The 24095-nt window shown below is 50.7% G+C and overlaps 1 protein-coding gene and 1 pseudogene across 1 annotated transcript in view; both read right to left on the bottom strand.

Moving 5' to 3' along the window:
• Positions 1-1453: 1453 nt before the first annotated feature.
• The window catches only part of PPME1 (protein phosphatase methylesterase 1), a 32590-nt gene continuing 9948 nt past the window's right edge, over positions 1454-24095 (bottom strand). The window contains exons 2-14 of the mRNA XM_038762068.1: positions 20317-20410; positions 18747-18839; positions 17077-17134; positions 16197-16248; positions 14625-14779; positions 13822-13912; positions 12254-12319; positions 10918-11041; positions 7244-7373; positions 6586-6630; positions 3958-4022; positions 3000-3067; positions 1454-1560 (exon numbers count right to left, since the gene is read on the bottom strand). Of these exons, the coding sequence (XP_038617996.1) occupies positions 1542-1560; positions 3000-3067; positions 3958-4022; positions 6586-6630; positions 7244-7373; positions 10918-11041; positions 12254-12319; positions 13822-13912; positions 14625-14779; positions 16197-16248; positions 17077-17134; positions 18747-18839; positions 20317-20410 (1060 nt within the window). The 3' untranslated portion in view covers positions 1454-1541. The remainder of the gene's footprint in view (positions 1561-2999; positions 3068-3957; positions 4023-6585; positions 6631-7243; positions 7374-10917; positions 11042-12253; positions 12320-13821; positions 13913-14624; positions 14780-16196; positions 16249-17076; positions 17135-18746; positions 18840-20316; positions 20411-24095) is intronic.
• LOC119941688 lies at positions 23050-23173 on the bottom strand (annotated as a pseudogene).

Genomic DNA, 24095 nt, shown 5'->3' with positions numbered 1-24095 from the left:
GCCGTTCCCTTCCCTAATGACGAGGAGAGGTGGGCGCCCGGGCCTCTGGGATTGGCCCGATTGCCCAGTTCCTATGGCTACGTGATGTGGAGACAGAGGAAAACCATCCATCTGGGCATCGTGGACCGTGACCACCTCCAGGGTCTGGATGGCGAAAGGAAACTCAGCGGCTGAGTCCACAAAGGCCGGGATGCAGGAGGCACCCAAGCCCAGCCAGGCAGACTCACCTAAACACCCACAGTCGACTCGCAATTTTGCCATTTGGGGATTAACTGCAGCTTTTTAAGCTCCTCTCTCCAGCTCTTCTCTCTCCCATCCTGCAGGCAGGCTTCCACTGCCCAGGCAGGGCTTGGGATGGCCCACCTCGGCCCCCAGCCCGCAGTTTGGTATGATGGGTTTGGCCTTCTCCCTGCCACTCTGCCCCTCCGCTGGTGGAGCAACCGGGAATTATTGGTATCCCTGTCCGTAGTGATGACCCTGTACCTCTAAATGGGGTGTCCTGCACAGGCCAGACCCCGGAACAAAGTAAATCTGCTGCCCCAGAAATCTCTGCCCCCAAGAGAAGGTCACAAGTGGCTGGCAGAGTCGTAGCAGAAGCCTCAGGCTGACTGGCAAGGGGTAGGGGAAGTTGGGTGCCAAGGCCAGGCTCTCCAGCCATACCACCCTTTTGGAACACAGTTATCTAAGGCTCCGCTCCCCTCTGGCCACCACCCCACCCCAAAACCTGCTTCTTTCAGACCTGGTACCAGACCAAAATGCACCTGAACAAAAGCACGGCAAAAACATCTCGACACCCCAGTCTGGAAGGGTAAAAACACGAAGAGAAGAGCAACCTGACTCCCACCCCGCCTCCCACCCCGCCACCCACCCACCCACCCATCCTGTCTTCTAGTGCATCTGCCCTACTGCTCTCAGTGGGGAGTCCGGCGGGCGGGCGGGCGGGCGGGCGGGGAGGCAGGGCACCCTGCCTGCACGGGACTTGGGTGTTCTAGGAGCAACCTTCCTTCAGCCCATGGAAAGAAACTAACGGGCCACACCAACGCCTCACCTCGGGCTCCGGGACTCACGCTGGGGCCCGGGCCCCGGCCCAAGCAGGTCTTTCACCGTCCCGGGAGCAGAGACGGAAAGAGCGAGCCGCTGGGACCAGGCTGGTTTCACTTCTGCCGATGGAAAAGTCGACAGCCAGAACTCGGCCCTTTGCGAATTTCCTCCGAGAGAACAATCCCATAACAAGGTGCCTGTCCTGACTCGGGCCTGTGGGCAACGGGCCAGCAGTGGCTCCGGACCTAGGAGAGGGGCGAGGCGGGGCAGAGGCGGAGCGGACGCTTCCTTAAGAGAGCAGATGGAAACCGAGATGCAGACACCCAGCGGGAGACGTCTAGCAGGATTCCACGCGAGCGGGGAGGCTAGTTCTGCCGGCGAGCTGAAGCCAAGATCTCCTTGCCAGACTAGGGAGAGGAATGGTCACGGACGGGCCACGCGGGCCTCCCTCCGATGCACTTTATTTACAGAGGAAGTGGGGGCTGAAGAGTGCCGGAACCCTAGCAAGCCGGGAACACGCTGTCGGGAGGAAGACAGAAAGAAAAGACGCTCATTAGTGATGTGAACATCCTTCCCACAGACCGCCGCCTTCCTCTTGGGCCCCTGAGAAGCTTGGTGGGGGAGGGGGGCCTAGCCCTAGATCCCCGGGCCCGGCACCCAGCAGGGTGGCACGCAGACGGCCACGCTTGGCCGGCCGCGCCTATCATCGAGGGTGGGAGAGAGTCCAGGAGTGCCCCCAGGCCCCGGTTCCTCCAGGGCTCCTTCCCGGTGCCCGACACACGGTCCCGGGCTGGGTGGCTGACCCAAAAATGTCATCTTTTAAAGATTCTTACGCCCCAGTGGCACAGACGGAATTATAACACAGCCCCAAAAACCAGGTGAGAAGAGAAGGAGATTAACACGCTCTAACAGCCTGGAAAACAAGCATTAAGTGCTGACTGGGCCCCAAGATGTCGTCTCCGGAGAGAGGACAGCTGAAGCTGTCCGTGAGAGTCGGATGAGCAACACGAGGAGGAGGCCGGAAAGGGAGAAGGGGAAGGTCGTCCCCAGAAGGGAACCTCGAGGGACACCGCGGTCCGCCATGGGGGACGTGGACTGCATCCAACCTGATTAGTCTGTATCTACCGCAGCGCTCGGTAAAACGCCTGCGACGTACTAAGTGCTTCAATACCACATTAAAAAGAGGAACCAGTGAAAGAGACTGAGGAAAAACAGCCAGAGAGGTAGGAGGAAAACCAGTAGAGAACTCTGTTGGGGAATCCAAGGTTTAGACGGTGTTTCCGGGAGGCGGGAGCGGCCTACGGTGTCGAAGACGGCCCCGAGGTCAAGGTGACCGAGGACAGAGTAGTGATCGTGAGATATGTTGAGGAAAAGGTCACTGGTGCTCTCCACCCAAACACCAAGGCTGAAAAGTGAAGTCCCCAGAAAATGAGACTCCCAGCCCCACCTACCGAGTCAGATCCACAGTCCATCCAGCCCGGAGCTCTATCGCCAATAGGGGCCCCAGGAAATAGGGAGGAACCAGGTGCTGGGAGCCTTCCTAGATATCCACCTCACGGTTGGGATGGACCTCCCAAGGTCCCCAACTTTTCCCTCAAATGACCCTGCCTGGATCTATCTATTGTCCACGAACTTGGCTAAATCATTTCTGACCCTATGGTCAGGGACAGGAGCCTGCAGTTTCTGGTGCGCCGGGCCTGCCAGAACATGGCAGCACTAGATCACCACTTTCTTCCACCTTTGTGAGCGGCTCTGTGTGCAGGGCACCGTACAAGGGCCGCGGGACCACACAATGTAAGTAGAAGTCACGGTCCCGACCCTTGGGGACATCGGGCGTTCTACGTTCAGGGCCCGAGTTTTGGAAACGCCGATTCCTGCCTCGTCCCATTTCACTCTTAGGGGTGAGATTTTCCTAAGGGTGAAGGAAGGGCAGGACAAGCCAGAAACCCCATCCTTACCATTGGAATCCTCCAATTGGCTCGGCAAACCTGTGACGGATCAAAAAAGTGGCGATGGCTTCAGCTACCTGCAACGGGGAGAAAGGACCAGAAAAACTCTACTCCTTGAACGCGGAGGCAATGGCTGCCGTGCAGAGGGGCCCAGGGCCAGCTCGTTTCAGAAGCCCAGATTGGGTGGCGGGGACCATGAGCCCCAAGCCCCGAGCCCCGCCCAGGGACAGTCCCAGCCCCTCCAGCAGCAGGAGGAAGCCCTGCGGCTTTCTGGCTGGACACTGTTTTGAGCGGGGGGGAGTTCCCACCAGGTAGGACCGAGCACGATCTCCCCTTTGGAGGAAGCCACCTCCAATGGCCCACTGGGAGAGAACTGGCCAGTCTGGGGGCAGCATAGTGATGGCCCGGAAGGAGCAAGATCCCCATCAACCCTTTCATTTCCACAACCTTCCCCTCCTCCCTCAAGCAGTCAATCCCACTTCATCCGGGCAGGGCGAGTGGCTTTGCTGCCTCCTCCTTCTCCACCTCAGCCCAAGGCGGGTGGCCACCCAAGCCGGGGAGCAGCCTGACAGCCTGTGGGCAAAGGGGACGGAGAGGGGAAGGGGAAGGAAGGGGGACCCAGAACTGACATCCCACTCTTCGGACGGCAGGGCAGACCCATACGCGACATATCTCCCAGCTCCCCGGCCCCCTGAGGGGCACGATATGAACTGGTTCTGGTTTCCCCAAATGGGCTCCCAGAGATTTAGTAATAAATAGGCCACTTCTCAGGAGCCAAGCCAGTTCTGTCTTTACGGAGTGGGCAGGAGGGTCCCTGGAAGTCAGCTAGGGGATCTGAGAGGAAGGAAACGGGCAACAAAGATTACCTTCAACCATCCCCTTGTCTCCAGCCCTCGTCCTTCTCCCGCCCCTCTCCCAGCTCCAAACGAGGAACAGACAGAAAGGCCAGCCAGCAACTCAAACTCACTTTGTCTGGAGCATCTTCGTGCACTGCATGGCCACACTGAGGGAGTACCTGCATCTGGAATTTTCCTGGAGAACAGAGAAAGCCAGGAAAATCATGATGAGGGCGGTGCCGATCCTCCTCCTTGACGCCAACCTAGGTGGAGCAGCCTAGCGGACCCGCTAGCCCTTTCCCGTGCCAGGGCGGAGAGGCAGCTGGTCGCAGAGAGCACGGGGGCTCAGCGCAGCCACGCGGGCCGGACCCCCAATCCTGACTTACGTACACGGTCTCTCGCCTGCGGCCCGGCTGCTCTTCGCCTCATTCCCCTTGGGCCTCGGTCTGGGGCCTGAGCTGACTTGCACAGTCACCGACCCCCAGCCCAGCCAAAACCCACGGAAACCCCAAGTAGCCCTGGACATGGAACTGATGAACTGGTGGTGTGCCAGGGGACAGAATTTCCACCGAACTCAACGAACCCGTACGAAGGGAACTTATTTTGTGACCACCTGCTGCTGTACCCAAGAGTCAAGGGCTCAGGACAAGAGGCAAAAACGAGCAGTTCTGCAGTTTTCAACAGAGAATGGCCTGGAGGCCACAAGTGCTCTCCCCATTCAGAGCTCCGGAGTTCCCTTCCCCACAGCACCTGTATATATGTATATATGTTTGTACATATTTATTACTCTATTTATTTATTTATCTTACTTGTACATATCTATTCTATTTATTTTATTTTGTTAGTATGTTTTGGTATTGTTCTCTGTCTCCCCCTTTTTAGACTGTGAGCCCACTGTTGGGTAGGGACTGTCTCTATATGTTGCCAACTTGTACTTCCCAAGCGCTTAGTACAGTGCTCTGCACACAGTAAGCGCTCAATAAATACGACTGATTGATTGATTGATAAAAGCAGATCTGCACGTTGAGGCAGGATCTTCAGCAATTACAGGAGGGAGTGGAGGGCTGCCACCTGGGCATTCTCTGCAGCCCAAGAACTCCACTGAACTTCACCTCTCCTTCCCTTCTCCCCAGAGCTACGTATACAGAAAGCACTTAATAACAACTACCACTGAACACCTGGTGTCTGAGTCTGAGGTCCAGCCCATTACTAGTGATTTGCCTGGCGGGGACACAAGAGGGGCCACTCCCACGAAAGCCTCCAAAATACCCTTGTAATAATAATAATGATAATAATATAACAATGATAATAGTGATACTCGTTAAGCATTTATTATCAATCAATCAATGACATTTATTAAGCACTTACTACGTGCCAAGCAGTGTATTAGGCGCTGGGGTAGAAACAAAACAGTCATATCAGTCACAGTCCCCATCCCATATGGGGCTCACGGTCTAAGGGGCAGGAAAAATGGGGTTTTAGTCTCTATGTTACAGATGAGGAAACTGAGTCTCAGACAGCAAGCGGCAGAGCCCAAATTCATTCATTCATTCAATCGTATTTATTGAGCGCTTACTGTGTGCAGAGCACTATACTAAGTGCTTGGGAAGTACAAACTGGCAACATACAGAGACGGTCCCCGACCCAACAATGGGCTCACAGTTTAGAATGGGGAGACAGGCAAAAAAAAAAACCCCAAACAAACAAAAAAACAAGTCCCAGGCCTCCTGACTCCCATACCTGTGCTCTTTTCGCTAGGCCACACTACCTCTTCAACAGCTTATGGCATAATAATAATAATAATTATAATTATAATAATGTTGGTGTTTGTTAAGTGCTTACTATGTGCCAGGCACTGTTCTAATTCTGGGGTAGATACAAGGTGATCAGGTTGTCCTACTTGGGGCTCACAGTCTTGATCCCCGTTTTACAGATGAAATAACTGAGGCACAGAGAAGTGAAGTGACTTGCCCAAAGTCACACGGCTGACAAGTGGCGGAGTCAGGATTAGAACCCACAATCTCTGACTCTCAAGCCCGGGCTCTTTTCGCAAAGCCGCACTGCTTCTCTATATGGCGCCCACATCTGATCATCTCCTGTGCTTGCCAAAGGCAAACCTGGGGCTTCAGATAAGGGTTTCTTTGATCTTTTCCATCCACTGTTCAATCACTTTCTGGGTTAAACACTCAGTTAGAAGCCGGAAGTGTTGGTTTTTAATCTTCCCTCCATCCATACGTTCAATTAGTGGCACTAGCCCCAGTTGTAGGCATCTCAGCTTCCCGGGAGAGAGCTCCTAACGCCTGGTTGAATGGCTTTTGGGTTGCCAAGGGGCTTGGGATCTTGCCCCATCCCTGAAAATCCCCTACCCACCCCTCTCCGGTTCCAACTGGAGAGGGCACTAGGGCTGTAGGAAAGGGCCGAGCACTACCTGAGTGGAATTCATTCATTCAATCGCATTTATTGAGCGCTTACTGTGTGCAGAGCACTGTACTAAGCGCTTGGGAAGTACAAGTTGGCAACATATAGAGACGGCCCCTACCCAACAGTGGGCTCACAGTCTAGAGGACTGTGGAATGTGCCAAAGGAATGAGGTCCAAAAGCATTCTCTCTCTATACTGGGACAGACAACTTCACAGGAAACCCGGGCCCCCCAAACAATCAAGTACCAGAGCCCCCTCGACCCCGTTCCATAGCTTTCCTCCTCCAAGACTGGTCAATCCCTCGATACAGACAACGAGGACACAACACCAAGTCCTTACCTTGCATCTGCCCAATGGTTAGGTCTTTATCCAGCCTATCCACACCTGAAACAGAGCAAGTCAACGTGTGAGGGTGGAATCCGGCTGCAGCCCCCCGCAACACGCACCGAAGGGGAAGGCTGCCACCGCTTACGTGCATCCCTTGCCTGGTAAAACCTCCGAAGGATTTTGAGGACTCCACCCCCACCGCCCCCAGCCTACGAGGACCATCGGTCCCCAATAAGGCATTGGCTGGGGCAGTAGTTCCGGGGCTTGAGTCCAACTATGGGGTGGATCTGCAGAGCCCCAAGCCCCTCTCTCCCCCTGCCCCACACCAAATGAGCCCCAATACCACACCACACCTTGGGGACTACAGAGTCAAAGTCTGGGGGGAAAGGAGGGACTTGTCCTGATTCCAGCTAAACCCTCACCTCACGTTCAGAAGTGCCACCTCCCAACTTTTCAAGAGAACCTGAAAGCGTCCCACCGCCCTTTGTGCACAGGGGTTCGATTTGGGCCAGGGAAATAAAACGATCCCGCTACCTTACTTCTCCAAATGAAACGACCCACAGACCATCCCAACTTCTTTTCTCTCTCTTCTCAAACGCTGCGTATTTAGTGGCTGGTTCCATGTACCGATAAAACAGAACCATTAGTTGTGTCTCACTTGTGGTCTTACCTGCCAGAAGCAGCAATTTGGGACTCGGGCAACTAAGGAAGAGGTTGGACAGGCCCCGGAACCAGCCATCCCAGTACTTTTCGGTTTTGGCGAGCTCGATTCTCCAAGTATATGGGTGGTCTTTCTTGGTCTAGAGGGGTTGGGATGGAAAGACGAAAATGGGGGCTGAGTCCAAGAGCAGCCCAGTGGGGAGAACGATACCATGACTGGCGGGGGGAGGAAGCCCCACTCGGGGGAAAGCTAACACCAGCTCCAAATATGGTCCGGCACCACGAAAGGATAAAACCAAAAGTTCCCTTAGGGGAAAAAGGCAGACTCCGGTCTGGTGCCCGGTCTGTAGTGTGGAAAAGTTAGGGATGTTGGATGGCCCTCCCAGAGACGTTAGGATGGAGGACCAGGAGGGCAACCCACCATCCCGCTGCTCCTGGCTGGACGAGCCGGACCCCTGCTAAGACCCAATAACAGCAGTTCTCGGCACTCAATCACCTTTCCCCCTCCTACCTTACCTTGCTACTCTCCTACTACAACCCAGTCTGCACGCTTCGCTCCTCTGATGCCAACCTACTCACTGTACCGCCATCTCATCTATCTCGCCACGGACCGCTAGACCACGTCCTGCCTCTGGTCTGGAACGCCGTCCTCCGTCTTCGTATCCGACAGACGATGACTCTCCCCACCTTCAAAGCCTGATTGAAGGTCCATCTCCTCCAAGAGCCCTTCCTCGACCAAGCCATCATTTCCCCTTTTCCCACTCCTTTCTGCCTCGCCCTTGCGCTTGAATTTGCAGCCTTTATTCACCCCTCCCTCAGCCCCACAGCACTTAGGTACATAACCGTAATATATTTATTTATATTAATTTCTGTCTCCACCTCTAGACCGTAAGCTTGATGTGGGCAGGGAATGTGTTTACCGGCTCTGTTACATTGTACGCTCCCAGGAACTTAGTACAGTGCTTCGCACACAATAAACACTCAATAAATATGATTTATTGACTGAACGATTGATTGACTTGTTGAACATCGCTAAGCTGGCTTTGGCACCAGATGATCTACTCAGAAGGAGAACTTCCATCACACATCGAGAGTCAACCCGGACCTCGAGCAAATATGCTTTTGGGATTATAAAGATGGCATTTATTAAGCGCTTACTATGTGCACAGCACTTTTCTAAGCGCTGGGGAGGTTACAAGGTGATCAGGTTGTCCCACGGGGAGCTCACGGTCTTAATCCCCATTTTACAGATGAGGGAACTGAGGCACAGAGAAGTTCAAATAATCGATCGAATTTATGAAGTGCCCCCCTGGGGGCAGATCGCCGCACTCTGCACTTGGGAGAGTAGAACGCAATAGACATGGGTCCTGCCCTCTGGGAACTTACAATCTAGTGGATCCACCGGCCTGACCTTTAAGAGCTCTTCCAACAGCAGCAACCCTATACGAGCCCCTCTCAACTGACAATGATGAACCACAATTTGTTCTGCTGTGCAGGAAACAAGCTGACCAGTCTCCCTTCCCCAAATAAAGCAGAATTTTCCCCTCTAGACTATAAGATCCCAGTGGGCAGAGAACGTGTCTTCCAACTCTGTCATGCTGTACTTGTCCAGTGCTCTGCATACAGTAAGGACTCAGTAAATACCACTGACTGATTGATTGACTGATTATTTAATGCTCAAGCCTGATCTCAAAATTACCAACCTGATCTCAAAAGTCTGCATGGGAAACACAAAGGCTCCCAGCGGACTTGAGACCAACATCATTTGTATTTCGTTGAAAATGTCCCAGGGGCTTTTCAGCCACGGAGGAAGAGTCATGAATCCAGACCAAGGGAATGAACGAAAGTGAAGAGAGCCCCAGGACTCCTCACTGGTGTTTTTGGAGGCAGGATGGGATATCGTCTTGGACCTGCTGAGCATTCTCAGAGGGCAACGAAGAGAGCAAAAGAAGCAGTGGCCTAGTGGAAAGAGCACAGGCCTAGAAGTCGGAGGACCTGGGTTCTAATCCTGGCTCTGCCACTTGCCTGCTGTGTGACCTTGAGTAAGTCACAACTTCCCTGGGCCTCAGTTTCCTCATCTACAAAACGGGGAGTCAATGTCTGTTTTCCCTCTTCCTGAGATCACAAACCCAAGTGTCCCGACTCCCAGTCCCTGCCCCTTGGCCGGGCTGCTGTCTTCATCTTGTAAATGCCCCCGGCACTCTTCCACCCCTCAGAGGACCTGCTCTGGGAAAGGCGGGGGCTCCTTTCCCAAATCGTCACTTCACTCTGCTTGTGGTGCTGAAAGGAAGGCAGATTTGGGGCCTTCCAGAATGAAGCATTTGCTTTCCCACTGTGGCTGACAACAATTTGTTGGAATTGTTCCTGCCAGGCAGGGAAGAAAAGAAGGGGAATCTGGCAGTGTGTGGATGGAGAATAGGGTTCTCAGCAAACGCCTATGCTCACTCAGACCGAGAGACAGTCAGGCTTAAAGGAAGACTGAAAGACCCACCAGAAAGGTAAAACACAGGGACCAGGAACGCACGTGTTCCGAAAAAAGCAGCCCAGGCGTGAATATACATAACAGTGTCCATTTTAAGTGTGAGCTACTTTAAAATACTTGTCAAAAAATCTTTTTAAGGTAATGCAAAACAAAGGACCGTGAGAAACCTAACCCCTAATCCCACTGATTTAACACCTCGAGAACCTGTTCCCACTCAACACGCTTATTAAGAGTGCAACCTGGGAGTCATACAGGATACGGTATGACTGTCCTGTGCCAAAGTCTACATTTTGATGCTTAACTGAGGACAGAACTGCTCAAGAAGAGTTATTTCCTACTAAATGGATATTGTCAGCTGCCTCCTTGCACGGGGCAAATAATCATTAAAGTCAGGCAAAAGGGGAGAAGCTCTTTCCTCCGGAGAGCTGTATGGGTTCACTATTTAGAACCCGACCCGGAGGTTGCTCAACCATACTGTGCTCAAACCTGCTCCCCAAATCTCCTCAACTCCCTCAACCCACAGCTTTGCTGCCAGATACCACAGATGGGGCCCATCCAGTACAGAGACCTTTGTATTACAGGGTTTAGAAGGGGCAGGGGGGTTGAACGACACTAGGAGAACAGTCTGCTAAGGTGGGGAGAAAACAGGGGGCCCAATGCAGTACCTATGAAGGTCTGAAGCCTCTAAAAGTAGAGCACCCCTGGAAGAAGGTGCAAGCAGAAGAGCACTTATGTGGCCACTCTGTCCATCTGCCCATCCCCTACCTGAAGCACAGCGGTACTGGCCGGGGCGGAGGCTGGTAGGAGTGGGAGGAGAGAAGAAGAGGGAAGGAGAAAGGGGGCAGCTTCAGCAAGGTGGTGGAACAGTCCTGGCTCTTCTTCCCCCTGGGGCACCTTGACAACGGCAGCGGCAATACTTTTGTCCGTTCCTTCAGCCAACGCCTGCCAGTCTGGCCCACGCTCGGCCCAAGCCGACACCTGGACACTAACGTATTCCCCGATCCCACCCACGGGCCTCCCTTGGCCTGGTTTCTTTCAACCCTACAGGAGATTCTTCCCAATGTCAACCCAAACTCTTTCTGCTGAAGCTTAACCCCATCCTTTGCAGTCCGATCCTCTGTGGAAACAGAAAAGAGCTGTCCCCCACTACCCATCATACCACTTCACACTCCTTTCATTAGAGCGGAGCAATGCTTGCCCACCTCAGTATCATCTTCCTTCTTCCTTTTGTTGACAGACTCGCCCCCCTCGTCATCTTCCTCCTCCTCCTCTATGATCCCTTCTTCTATGGCTTTAGAGACTTCTGGACTAGTCGTTCCCTCACACCTGGCGTAAACAGAAAAAATGTTATAACATGCAGGCATACATCCACACAAGCACCGCTCTCTATTACTGAAATAACCTAGTGTTTCCTTATCACCATCACCAACAGCACTAACAATGTGCAAAGCCTGGGACCAGATGCTTGGGAATGTGCTGTGGACCCTGCCCTTGAGGAATTTATCATCTCAGTGAGCCCACAGTAACTGCACAGTATTTCATCATCAAATATTAGCTCATCCTTCCCACACCCCTGGGAAAGAGTTGGGTGAACAGATTTTATTTTCCAGAGTTTTACAAGTGGACCGGAGGCAGCTCAATCTTGTGGGAACATCAAACCCTGTCCCGATCTGAACCAACAAGTATAGTGCAGGATTAACCTCACCAAACATCGAACATAAAACCATCAATCTGCCAGAATTACAGTCTAGGCTTAGAGTCCAGAGGGGGAGACAGACAATAAAAAAATTACAGATATGTACATAAGTGCACATGAACATTCATGAGGGGCCGAGGTCAGGGTGAATAAAGGGACCATAGAAGCTACGTGCATGAACCAAAATGTCTATGAAGCATTTTAACAATCAGGAACATCGTCGGGCAAATAAATATTTCCACTAACACCACAGACAGCAGAGGCCTGGGAGTTAGAAGACTTCGGTTCTAGTCCTGGCTCTGCTACCTACCCACGGTGTGCCCTTGGACAAGTCCCTTCACAGCTCTGTTTCTTGTTTCCTCATTTATCAAAGGGGGAGAAAACACTTATTTTTCCCTTCCTCTTAGACTGCGGGCCCTTGGGGGTGGGCCGGGGATGGCATCCGATTCGAAGAGCTTCTATTTATCCCAGTGCTTAGCACACCGAGGGCGCTTAATTTATTATCACCAAATGGCCACAATCTGGGCCTGCCTAGAACCAATGACATCACCGGCAGCCCCTCAGAACCCAAATTCCTGAGCTGTTTCATACATTTCCGAGTTTTTTGTTCCTAGAGTGGGCCCGGATCCACCGTGGAGTTTTGTATTTGATGACAATTGATGTTGCTGTAAAAATTGCCTAAAAATTATTTACAAAATTTGCTGTGGGCACTGGGTCATTTCCAAAATCCACTTAACAAATGATGAAGTTATCCCCTTTGGTAGTGATACCTGTACATGAATGATCATTGCTGGATTCTGTTTCATTGTTTGAGCATGATTAAGAGAAAGAATGGAACCTACTGCTTTACTTGGCCAACCATAGAAACTCGCGCAGATTCCAGATTTCTTATCTGACCACTCTTCACACTGGAAAGGGAGTACGGGAAAATAAGAGGAAAGGAGGAGAGAACCCAAGAAAGCATTACTCCACAGTTCACTGTGCCGTGTAGTCAGTCAATCAATCATATTTATTAAGCATTTACTGTGTGTACAGCACTGTACTAAGTTCTTGGGAGAGTACAATATAACTGACTCGGTAGAGACGTTCCCTGCCCACAATGAGCTTACAGTCTGGAGGATGCGCTTTCCATCTAGGTCACCTAAAGTGACCAAAGCCTAGCTGGTGATTCTCTCTGAGGTCCCTCAAGAGTCACGATCGCCTCCTCCACTAAAAACAAGGAAGCAAGGTATACATGGACTGTGATCAATTTCAACATGAAATCGGCAATCTCGGGCTGAAAGTTTTGAAATCATTTGCACCGGATAATCAAGCGCAGAGCTACGCTTCCCTTATGGCTAAAATTGTCCACGGATTTCCAGGTTTGGTGACACAAAGCGGCAGACGGGATAGGGTGTGAGGCAGCGATGCGCCTCACGAGATCCGACAGAATCCAGTAGCAGACGTCCCTTTCCTATATCTCCCTCAGGCTTAGCCCCGAGTTGGTCAATCTAGATCAGGGAGACCTATCTTTTTTTCTGTAATTATTTGAGCCATCAATCGATCGCTCAACCAGTGGTATTTACTGCATGTTTACTGTATACAGAGCACCGTACCAAGTGCTTGGGAGAACATAAGCTCGTCTCTAGTCTGTGGGCAAGGACCGACTCTGTTGTACTGTACTCTCCCAAGCGCTCGGTACAGGGCTCTGCACGGAGTAAGCGCTCTATAGATACCACTGATGATGATGAGAGGACAACAGGGTTGGTAGACCCGATCCCCAAGCACAAGGTTCTTCCAATCTAGTCAGGGGTTTACAATCTTGTGAGCAGGCAATCAGTGGAACCTATTTTTGCTGACAGTTGCCCCTTTCTTTTCCCTGTATGAAAAGGGGTAAGAGCCAAAGCTCACTGGCCTTGAAACAACTTGGCCAGCCACAGAACCAAGTTTATCCCTCTGTGATCTCTCAACCCAGTTCATTCCCTTCGGTATCATTTTCCCCTCATTTGATTTCTCCCCTGTGCACTTCTAGTCGCGCCCTTCATTTTTACAGGAGAGACACGGGCTTGGCGAATTTGTGGGAAGAGAGTCTAAGGTGAGAGGATCAACTGCTGGGAGAAAAGATTTGTTCTTTCGCTGGAAGCGGCCTCCCTGGAGAGCAACCGAGGGATTCTCACCTGGCTCGGTGCAGGGGTGGAGGCCACGGGGATTTAGTCTCCGTCAGGGTCTCGAAAAGTCTGGGTTTTCTATCGTTTCCAGGTTTGTGACAGTCAGGCATTAATCTCAGTCAACCTAGACCTACCCCAACTTCCTTCCCCGCAACGACCCCCGAATGCCAAACCGAAGAGACAAGTCGGTAGATATACTGCTTTGAACTGTGACATTCAGGTCAAAGGTCAGTAAGGAAAACGCTACAAAACTGGCACACTACCTCCACTCTATTGCATTCTCCAGTGACTTGAAGGTCTTCGGGCGGCCACGTAAGAAATTCTGCATACTGTTGAGCGCATCCATGGCTGTGCCTAGGTAGTCAACCACAGTATGAGCCATTAGCGGTTCCCAGGGAGGCTGGAACATTAGGGGCGGCCCACCCGCCCACGGAATCCCTCCTGAACCCCACTTGAACACGGACTGATAACCAGGGGGAAGCTGGCAGGGAAAAGTGGGGAGCGAAGGGAATTGCCTCGAGTCCAGAGGTTCAGTGGCGGATGCAGGGATTCCCATTCCCACTGCTCAGTCACCTGGGATGCTTCTTGTCTCTCAGGGAGGGATGCAGAGAGCGAGGGAGAGGGAGCGGGAGAGAGAGAGGGAGCCTAGAAGGGGTAGTATTGGAGCAGCTTTAACCTTCGATCATAGTGATCGGGTCCTTTGGGCCTTGCCTCTCTGACACACTGTTCAGTGATATGTATTCGAACAGGATCCCAAGGCCTGTGAGGCTTCCTCTGCCGTGGGAGGGGGGCCCAAAGGGCCAAGATGAGACTGTCTGCCTGGGCTGTGTCGAGTCCACGTTAATATTGTCCTCTGTGATGCTGTTTCTGTAACTAATCTAATTAGAGGTGAGGGCTGGATCTTCCTAAAAAACAGCAAAAACCCAACCCTCTAATTCCCCCACTTTCCCCTTCTTGGACTGGTAAGAGACTTTCTTCCTCCGACAAAGGCCCGCTGGCCAGTTGCTCTAACCCACCCGGAGGGAAGTCCCCGGGCTAGGCCACCAGAGGCTACGGCCAAACGTACCTTCCACCACGTCAATCATGCAGAGCCCCAGTAAGCTCGGAACCAGGTTGGAGGCTGCGGTGTGGACTGCAATAGCCCCACCCATGCTGTGCCCGATCAGCATGATTGGAGGAGGCAGATCCCCATACAGAGCTTCAACCACATTCCCAATATCCCTGCCGGGAAGAAGAAACATTGGACGATAAAGCAAAACTTGAGCAAAAAATAGAGCAAAAGCAAAGCACGACTCCCATCTCGCTTCCTTGGTTTCTACCTCTTTCTACTTCAAGCAGTCAATAACTGTGATTGAATGGTGGCTGCAGGCACAGCACTGGACCGAGTACATGATGCTCGCCCTCAAGGAGCCGGGACGAGAATACTGCACCAGGGGAAGGGAAGGTGGGCACGGAAGAAAGAGACAGAGAGAGCCCTTCACTGGGCAGGGCTGGAGACTGATTGATTGATCGACTGAGTGGAGTTTAATTCTCCCACCTTGACCACTGCATCAGTCTCCTCGCTGACGCTCCCTGCCTCCAGTCCATCCTTCACTCTGCTGCCTGGGTCATTTTTCTACAAAACTGTTCAGTCTAGGTTTCCCCACTCCTCAAGAACTTCCGGCGGTTGCCCGTCCTCCTTCACCCCAAACAGAAACTCCTTACTACCGTAGGCTTAAACCACTCAAACACATCAGGCCCTCCCAGCTTACCTCCCGGATTTCCTACCACGACCCAGCAGGCTCCCTTCGCTTCTCCGGTGCCAACCTACTCACTGTACCTCCACCTCGTCTATCTCACCGCCGACTCCTCGCCCACACCTACCTCTGACCTGGAACTCCTCTCCCTTCGTATCCAACAGACCACCACTCTGCCCAACTTCAAAGCCTTGTTAATAATTATGGTATTTTTTAAGTGCTTATCATGTGCCGGGTACTGTACTAAGCACTGGATTATTAAAATCACATCTCCTCAGAGAAGCCTTCCAACAACAACAATCGTATTTATTGACCGCTGACTGTGTGCAGAGCACTGTACTAAGCGCTTGGGAAGTACAAATTGGCAACATATAGAGACAGTCCCTACCCAACAGTGGGCTCACAGTCTAAAAGCCCCTGACTAGGCCCTCATTTCCCCTACTCCCTCTCTCTTCTGTGTCGCCTTTGCACTTGGATTTGCACCCTATATTCACCCCACCCTCAGCCCTACAGCACTTATGTAACTACCTGGAATGTCTTTTATTGTCTGTCTCTCCCACTAGACTGTAAGCTCATTACGGGCAAGGAACATGTCTACCACCTCTGTTGTTCAATACTCTCCCAAGCGCTTAGTACAGCGCTCTGCACACAGCGAGTGCTCAATAAATACCACCGATTGATTACTTACACTTCAATGAGTTTTTTACAACACTATTTCAGGAACACGAAAATGCTGAAAGACGTTCTCATTAACAGAAGCCGAAAGAGAACCTTTCTAGACCTCCTTCGATCTCTACTCTAATCCTGGCCCGATCCCCTAAGGGGCCAGAGGGGGTTTCCGGTGGACGGGGAGACAAAGAAGCCAGGCAGGAGCGGCGGTGACAGCACTAGGCTATACTTACTTGGCCATCGTCTCCGCAGACAGGTCTTCGGTGTTCTTGACTTTCGTTTCACCTAAAAGAGAAACGTCAAGGGCGTGGGATGAGACACAGCATTTCCTTCGTATCCCAGATCGCTAACCCGCCGGTGGAGACTGACCACGCTCCCAAGGCGAGGCAGACCGGGTGGGAGGTCTGGCCGGTAGTTGACGCACTCTGTTCATTACCCCTGCCAAAATCTGACCAACAACCACTTTCTTCGATCAACCTAACTCTTTATGACAAGGGGGACACCTGGGGCCAAACAGAATCAGTCTTATTGCCAGGATGGCTCTGTGGAAAGAGCCCGGGCTTGGAGTCGGAGGTCACGGGTTCTAATCCCAGCTCCCCTACTTGTCAGCTGTGTGACTTTGGGCAAGTCACTTAACATCTCTGTGCCTCAGTAACCTCATCTGGAAAACGGGTATTTAGACTGTGAGCCCCACGGGGGACAATCTGATCACCTTGTATCTCCCCGAGCACTTAGAACAGTGCTTTGCACATAGTAAGTGCTTAACAAATGCCATCATTATTATTATTATTATTACCTGCCCTAGCATTATTTCTCATCCCAGTTATTTACTGAGTGGACAGAATTAGAGAGCTCAAAGGTTTGCTATGTCGAAGAATCTGTCTGCAGTAGACTACTTAATCAGAGAGAGGCATTCGCGACTAATGGAATGTGGCCTTGCAGGATAGAGGTCGGTTTGTGATTTAAGCTCATTGTGGCAGGGAATGTGTCTGTTTATTGTTGTACTGTACTCTCCATAAGTACAGTAAGTGTTCAATAAATACGACTGAATGAATGAATGAATGACGGCAGTGGAAGGTGGGTGGGATTCTTAAGCTTCATCTCTCCACTTACCATGACTCCTCAGATCCAAGGCTACAATCCTACACTGAATCCTGCTGATGATGGCAACCTGTTGGGAAAATAAGGGCAAGAAGTTTGCACAGAGGCACCTAACTGAGCAAAAGAGGTAACACTTTAGCCCTACATGCTTGCCAACACCATCCAGCTCCTTTCTATAAGCCTCAAATCAAAGCCCAGAAAGACAGAAGGGAAAAACACACTGTCAATAAAATCTAAAACGAACATCAGGGAACGACTGTGCCTTTGGCATCTGGAAACTTATCCCTATTACAACTCTTCCTGAAAACTTGGTCCTTCCAGGCTTTCCAGAAGCGTGAGAGGACCCAATGCTGCTGGCTCTATGCTCCTTCCCTAATTCCTTTCTGCCGAACCTGAACTGGCGGCCACCTGTTCCCCAACTTCACCCATTTCCACGTCCTGTACAGTGGTCGGGGCCATGCTAATGGCGACTCGAGTAACACTATGTATATGCACGAGAAGCAGTGTGGCCTAGTGGAAAGAACTCGGACCTGGGGACGAGGAGGCCCGGGTTTATTCTTGGCCCTACCCCCAGCCAACTTCTCTATCCCTCAGTGTCCTCATCTGTAAAATGGGGATAAAACACCCATTCTCCCTCCCTCAAACCGCGAGCCCCACGAAGGACAGGGTCTGTATCCGATCTGTTTATACTGGAACAACCCCAACTGCGCTTCACAAAGAGCACAGTTATTATTATGCACGGAGAAAATTTTAAAAAAATTTTGAAGGGTTGAGCATCTGGCTAATAGGTGGTTTAACAAGATATGTTCTTGGCTCCCTTCCCTCTCTACCTCCTTAAACTAGAACCTCCTCCCCGGTATGCCCCGGGTCCCTACAGAATGGTAGTTGTACACGGCTTTAATACAAACCTAATTCTTTTTTAAAGTACAAATAGGTGATTGTTATAGTAATACCCACAACAAAACCTATTTCTGTTCCCCATCACTGACAAATGGTGTTCTAGGGAGTTAATTTTCCCTAAACATTTCCAACCTGATCATTATATCGCCCTAACCACCAAAATAAAAATACCTTTTGGAATGTGGGAAAAGTCAAATCATCTGGTTAAAATACAGTTTGGGTGATATTAACCGATGACTGCTCCCCACGACAAAAAACAAAAGACAAGAAACAAAACAAAAGACTTTCGTCAACTCACACCTTAGAGGCAACAAATTACCACCTAATGTTGTTGAGATGCACCCCTCATTGCTCTCAAGGACTATGTCTGAATCACTGATGGATTGTGCCTCCACAGTGCTCTAATACAGGGTTCTCTGCACATTCCAACCATTTACAAAATACCATTGCTACTGCATGACGGGGGCAAACGCACTGACAAGAAAACTCATAATATCACTCATTTCGTGCAGTGTCTTTCCCGGTTCTCAAGTCCGCACCTGGATTGCTGGCATGCTCAGAACCTAAAAGGACCAGGAGCCTTTCCCAACAGAGATCTGAAAGCCACAGGGGCAGTCACTTAACAGGATTACAGATCAGCGTGGCTTTGCGGATAGAGCCCAGGCCCGAGAGTCAGAAGAACACCACGTGCAGCCTCACCAACGCTTGAAGTCATCTGTGAATGGCTTTAAAGGGAAACCCTGGGTACCACTAACCCCCACCTGCTTTTGTCAGAAACTTACAGTGAAAACGGCCCAGGAGAGAGCAGAATGGCCTCCCCCGTGCAGCAGCAGCAAGACGGGGCCCTCGGAACCACTCTTGTAAATTCGAAAAGTGTACGAACAGTTAAGGATGACAAAATTCTAGCTCGGTTTGTAGTGTTATCTCTCGTTGCTTTTCTTTTCTGATTTTATGCCAGGATTGTGGAATTCAGTTCTTGGGATCCTTTCAACACATCTGCAAAGCTGGCAACATTTTCCCAGCCAAAGAACCTGCTTGGCAGTTACTCCGAGTACAGGAGGTTTCCCGGGTGTGAACCTTGTTAATGGATCATGTCGGGGCAAGAGAAGCGGGGTTCCCTCATCCACCCGTCCCCAGGAGCTCGGGGACAGCCCCAACTCCCGGGTAGAGACACACACAACCGAACAAGCTGGGCCCAAGGTAGAAGGGCGGGACCAGCCAGAGGGGAACTGGTAGGAGCAGACGAGCAGCCTAAGGGTGGCCCACAGGTCCCTGGGGACCCAGGCCCGCTGAATCCCAGAACTGGCTCCTCTGAAGGGAGGGGAGACACCAAAGTACCAGGCTAGGAGGGGCCGCTGCCCACTTTTAGACTGTGAGCCCACTGTTGGGTAGGGACCGTCTCTATATGTTGCCAATTAGTACTTCCCAAGCGCTTAGTACAGTGCTCTGCACATAGTAAGTGCTCAATAAATACGATTGATGATGATGATGACGACGGGGAAGCAGAGTCCCCCAGCTGGCTCTACCCAAAGAGGACTGAAAAGGAGAGCTGACTACGAGATCGACTGAATGTCTGACCTGAAACAACTGCCGATGGCTCGAGAACGTGCAAGAAGCAGCGTGTCCAACGGGCAGGAATTTAGGCCTGTAGACTCCTACCACCTTGCTGGCTGTGGACTTAACTTGAGATGTATGTCGATCACAAAACACGTCTGTCTTTTCAGAAGACAGTCGGCAGTTAGCCAATAGGACACATATGTTAACAGGCAAGAAGAAAATCCGTCTTGAATGAAACACGGACTAATAGCGATTCAGAATGTAAAGAATCTCTTGTTGAGAGGTCTCTAGAATCCTCTCTGCTCACTCTTGTCCAACGGTACGGGAGAAACAAATGTCGGCTAGAGCAGAATCGAACAAAGTTCCCAAAAATGTGTGATATGCGATTCTCAGCCCGCATTCGCATCTGGGAAGGGGAACAGTCGCCACCGCAGGCCATGAGGACTCGCTTCCCTGGAGACCCGGTCCCAGCGTAACCTGGATGTCCAAATCTTCCATGGGGCATCACCCTACTCTGGTTTCTAGGGACAGGCACATGGGAACCGTTCAGCTACCGCACCCTCAGGCCCTTGGAACTTTTGAAACCCAAACCTCGACCTGAACCGGTCACTTTCTGGAGTGACCATTCCTCTCTCTCCCCATGGTGATTGTCTGGGTCTCTGCCTTCACTCTACTGCTGATCCATGCATTCTTTTGGACGTGACGCCCAGATATCCACCCCCCTGTGAATACTGCTTTCACACGGGGCAGACTGTGACCGATTAGCCGAAGGACAGACGGTTTGTCAAAGGATATATCTTTACCCGTTTCATTCTCAACCACAACGTCTTCCATGGATTCAAAGTACTGGCTCCAGGGGACCGGGGAAAAATCCCTCTTTCTTCCAGGGCTGAAAAACAACATTACAAACACAGTAAAATTTTATCCTTAAATGCATACAATGGAAACTTTACATTAAAGTACAAGAGTAGAGTTTCTCAATAGAAGAAAAAGGCTTTAAAACCACAGGCGCCACATAAAAAGAACTTTAGATAAGGCCAAGAAAGTATCAACTTAAATTCACGCTGCAAACTTTCGAAGTATTTTTATTCGGATCTGCATTTTAATTCAAACATCTCCAGAAGGAAGCGAGAAGGGTCGTTTGGCCCAGCAGTCTCTAGAGATGGGAGACGTACCGCCTGTCCCCAAGGAGGAACCTTCGCCTCCCAGCTCTTCGCCTCCCTTGGTGCTACGGCCTACAACCTTCCATTCCCATCTTGCTTCCCTCCATAGCATCTTCCCCAGGCCCACAGAAACCAATGCAAAGTCATTACTGAGTCAGGCCAGGCCATACATCCAGCCAGTCCAAAAATCCCAGCCCCCACAGCAATCAGTCCATCAGTGGTCTGGATTGGACGCCTACTAGGGACAGTGCACTGTACTTGGAAGGGCAGAGCCGAAGTCCAAAGACAACTGCCCCTACCCTGTGGGAGCTAACGACTTAACGGGGGAGTCAGGGAGACAGGCAGACACACATTACCTGCAAAGAGAAGAACAACAAGGATACGTCCCAGAGAACGACAAAGAATGAGATATATCAGAGTGAGAGAAATGAATAAACGAGTGTTCCAATGTATATACATATAGATGTGCACTGATGCCTAGGCAGGTGAGAGTCAAGTGCTAAACAGCACTAACAGGGTGCTGAGAGGTAACGTGTGATTGCATTCTGAACCATTCGACTGACCTTTCATCATCCCCGCTTCACGCTGCTCTTCTCTGTTTGCACCTCCACCCTGCACCCTTTCTCCCCACCTCTCCCTGCCTTTCTCTGGTCAGCGGAGTGGGACACTACCTGCACAGACAGAAGCTAAATCCTCCAAACCACACCTCTCCCCATCTTTACAGCTCTCCTGAAATCCCACTTCTTTGGGAAGTCTTCCCCAACTAATACAAATCACCATGGAAGCATCAACCTAGCACTCACCCTTATCTTATTACTTTAATATTTTATGCCTATTTATTCCACATATATATTTACACACACACATGTGCATGCATAAATATGCATATATAATAAAATGTATGAACATATGCATGTGAATATACATATATTAATATTCAATTATGTTCCTATTTCAGTCTTTAAAAACTGCATATTTCCAGTTCTATCCTTAGTCTTCCTCCTGCTATTTGTAATTTTGCGGGGGAGGGCAGTTTTGTAAGCCCCCTGAGGGCATGGGATGTGGGCCTTTGCTGCTGTTGTACCAGTCCCAAATGCTTGAGGACGGCTTAGCATTCAGTACGTGCTGGATACCATTGGTTGACTGATTGACAACAGGTTCTTTCCTCCCAGCGCCGCTACCTCATTAAGAATAGAAGAGACACCACCAATCTGGCTCAGAGGAACAGCCCATCTGCCAAGAGTTCTGACAGTGGAATCAGAGAATGCTCAGAGTAATCATGTGATGACAGCCCACCATGGCGGAAAAGAATGGCTCTCAGCTCTTAAATTCATAAGGGGGATATTAAAATGGGAAAATGATTCAAATCCATTTTTTGAAGTTACTGACATTTTTGACCTGGACAAATTCTACAGTCCTATCACCAGTAGTGGGAAGATGGGTTTCCTTCCTCTGTCTCAGACTGACTCCCTTCAAGCCTTATTGGGGTTCTCCAGTTCTGTGCAGTGGGGTGTGGTAAATAACCATTCTGTGTTCGCCCCGTTCGTTCAATCTCTCAGCTTTCATTTTTCCAGACTTAAGAGCCTATTTTTTTTTAATGCTATTTGTTCAGCACTTACTCTGTGGCAGGCTAAGCGCTGGGGTAGATACAAGATATTCAGGTTGGACACAGTCCCTTTCCTATATGCATCTTACAATATTAATCCCCATTTTACAGATGAGGTAACAGGCACAGAGAAGTGAAGTGTCTTGCCTAAGGTCACAGGGCAGACAAGTGCTTGACTCCCAAGCCCGTGCTGTATCCGTTAGGCCACGCTGCTTCTCGCTTTTTCCACCTATCCTCACAGAGAAGCTGCTCCCTGACCCCGATCACTCAAGTCCCCCGCCCCTGTACCTTTTCCAGCTCTATAACGTCCTTCCTAAAATGTGACAATGTTTGACGCATCATCATCATCAATCGTATTTATTGAGCGCTTACTGTGTGCAGAGCACTGTACTAAGCACTTGGGAAGTACAAATTGGCAACATACAGAGACAGTCCCTACCCAACAGTGGGCTCACAGTCTAAAGGGGGAGACAGAGAACAAAACCAAACATACTAACAAAATAAAATAAATAGAATAGATACGTACAAGTAAAATAAATAAATAAATAACTAGAGTAATAAATATGTACAAACATATATACATATATACAGGTGCTGTGGGGAAGGGAAGGAGGTAAGATGGGGGGATGGAGAGGGGGACGAGGGGGAGAGGAAGGAAGGGGCTCAGTCTGGGAAGGCCTCCTGGAGGAGGTGAGCTCTCAGTAGGGCCTTGAAGGGAGGAAGAGAGCTAGCTTGGTGGATGGGCAGAGGGAGGGCAAAAAAAATATGGAACGCTTCACGAATTTGCGTGTCATCCTTGTGCAGGGGCCATGTGACACAACGGCAGACAATATTCCCGGTGTAGCTGTTCCGTACTAACTGGCTTCAGGCTTATATAGCCTGAAGATTGTAGATTCTAATCTCCTTGTGGACAGGGATGGAGTCTAATAATAATAATAATAATGATTTTTGTTAAGTGCTTACTATGTGCCTAGCACTGGGGTAGATACAAGTTAATCAGGTTGGACACAGTCCCTGTCCCACACGAGGCTTACAGTTTAAGTGGGGCTGGCAAGGAGGAGCGAAGTCTTTGGCCCGCTGCTATCTTTGTGAGCTTCCAGCGGCCCTGCGCTTTACTTTCAGTTTCTCCAATTGCATCTCTTCAGTTCGGTTTTGCTTCTTTTTCCGGCACGGCCTTTTGGGCGCCGGGTCCCTCTTCACCCTCCTGCAACCGGAGTGGAGGTGGGGCCAACCCACACATTCAAAATCCTTCCTAGGCCCCAGGCCAGCTGCAGCCAGGACCGCTCCTCTTCCCACAGCCCAACTGGTGGGCTCAGTCCGCCCACCTCCCCTTCGCAGCTTCTGCCCTGAACTGAAACTCTATTACATTATACTTTCCCGCACACGCAGTACTGACTGAGCTCCGCACACAGCAAATGCTCAAAAAGACCCCACTGTGAGATTGATAGGAATTTTCTTTCAGGGAGGATCCTGACCGAGCTCAGACAGTGGTTAAATATTTCCCGTTTGTTTTCAATACTTCACTGATGGGGTCCGGCACTTATTAGCCTACTTGGCTGCCACCCCACACTAAACCAACTATTTTAAGGAACGGACGGCAATGATCCGAGATCCCTTTTTTCAGAGTCGTAACTGAAAGCTTATCACCGAAGAGTCGTATCTTGGATTCTCTCCCTGTTGGCACGAACTTTCACTTGAGGCCCCCAGGCCGCTTTTCTGTCCACTCTCTCGGCTTTGTGGGACCCTCCCACGGGGCTGTTATTAACGAGGCGCTTCAATCCTCAGAAAGGCATTAGTGCCGGTGG

Source organism: Tachyglossus aculeatus, chromosome 20, assembly GCF_015852505.1.
Source record: "Tachyglossus aculeatus isolate mTacAcu1 chromosome 20, mTacAcu1.pri, whole genome shotgun sequence".
Taxonomy (NCBI): Eukaryota; Metazoa; Chordata; class Mammalia; order Monotremata; family Tachyglossidae; genus Tachyglossus; species Tachyglossus aculeatus.
Note: the sequence above shows the minus strand (reverse complement) of the source record. Positions and strands in the feature narration are given on the sequence as shown.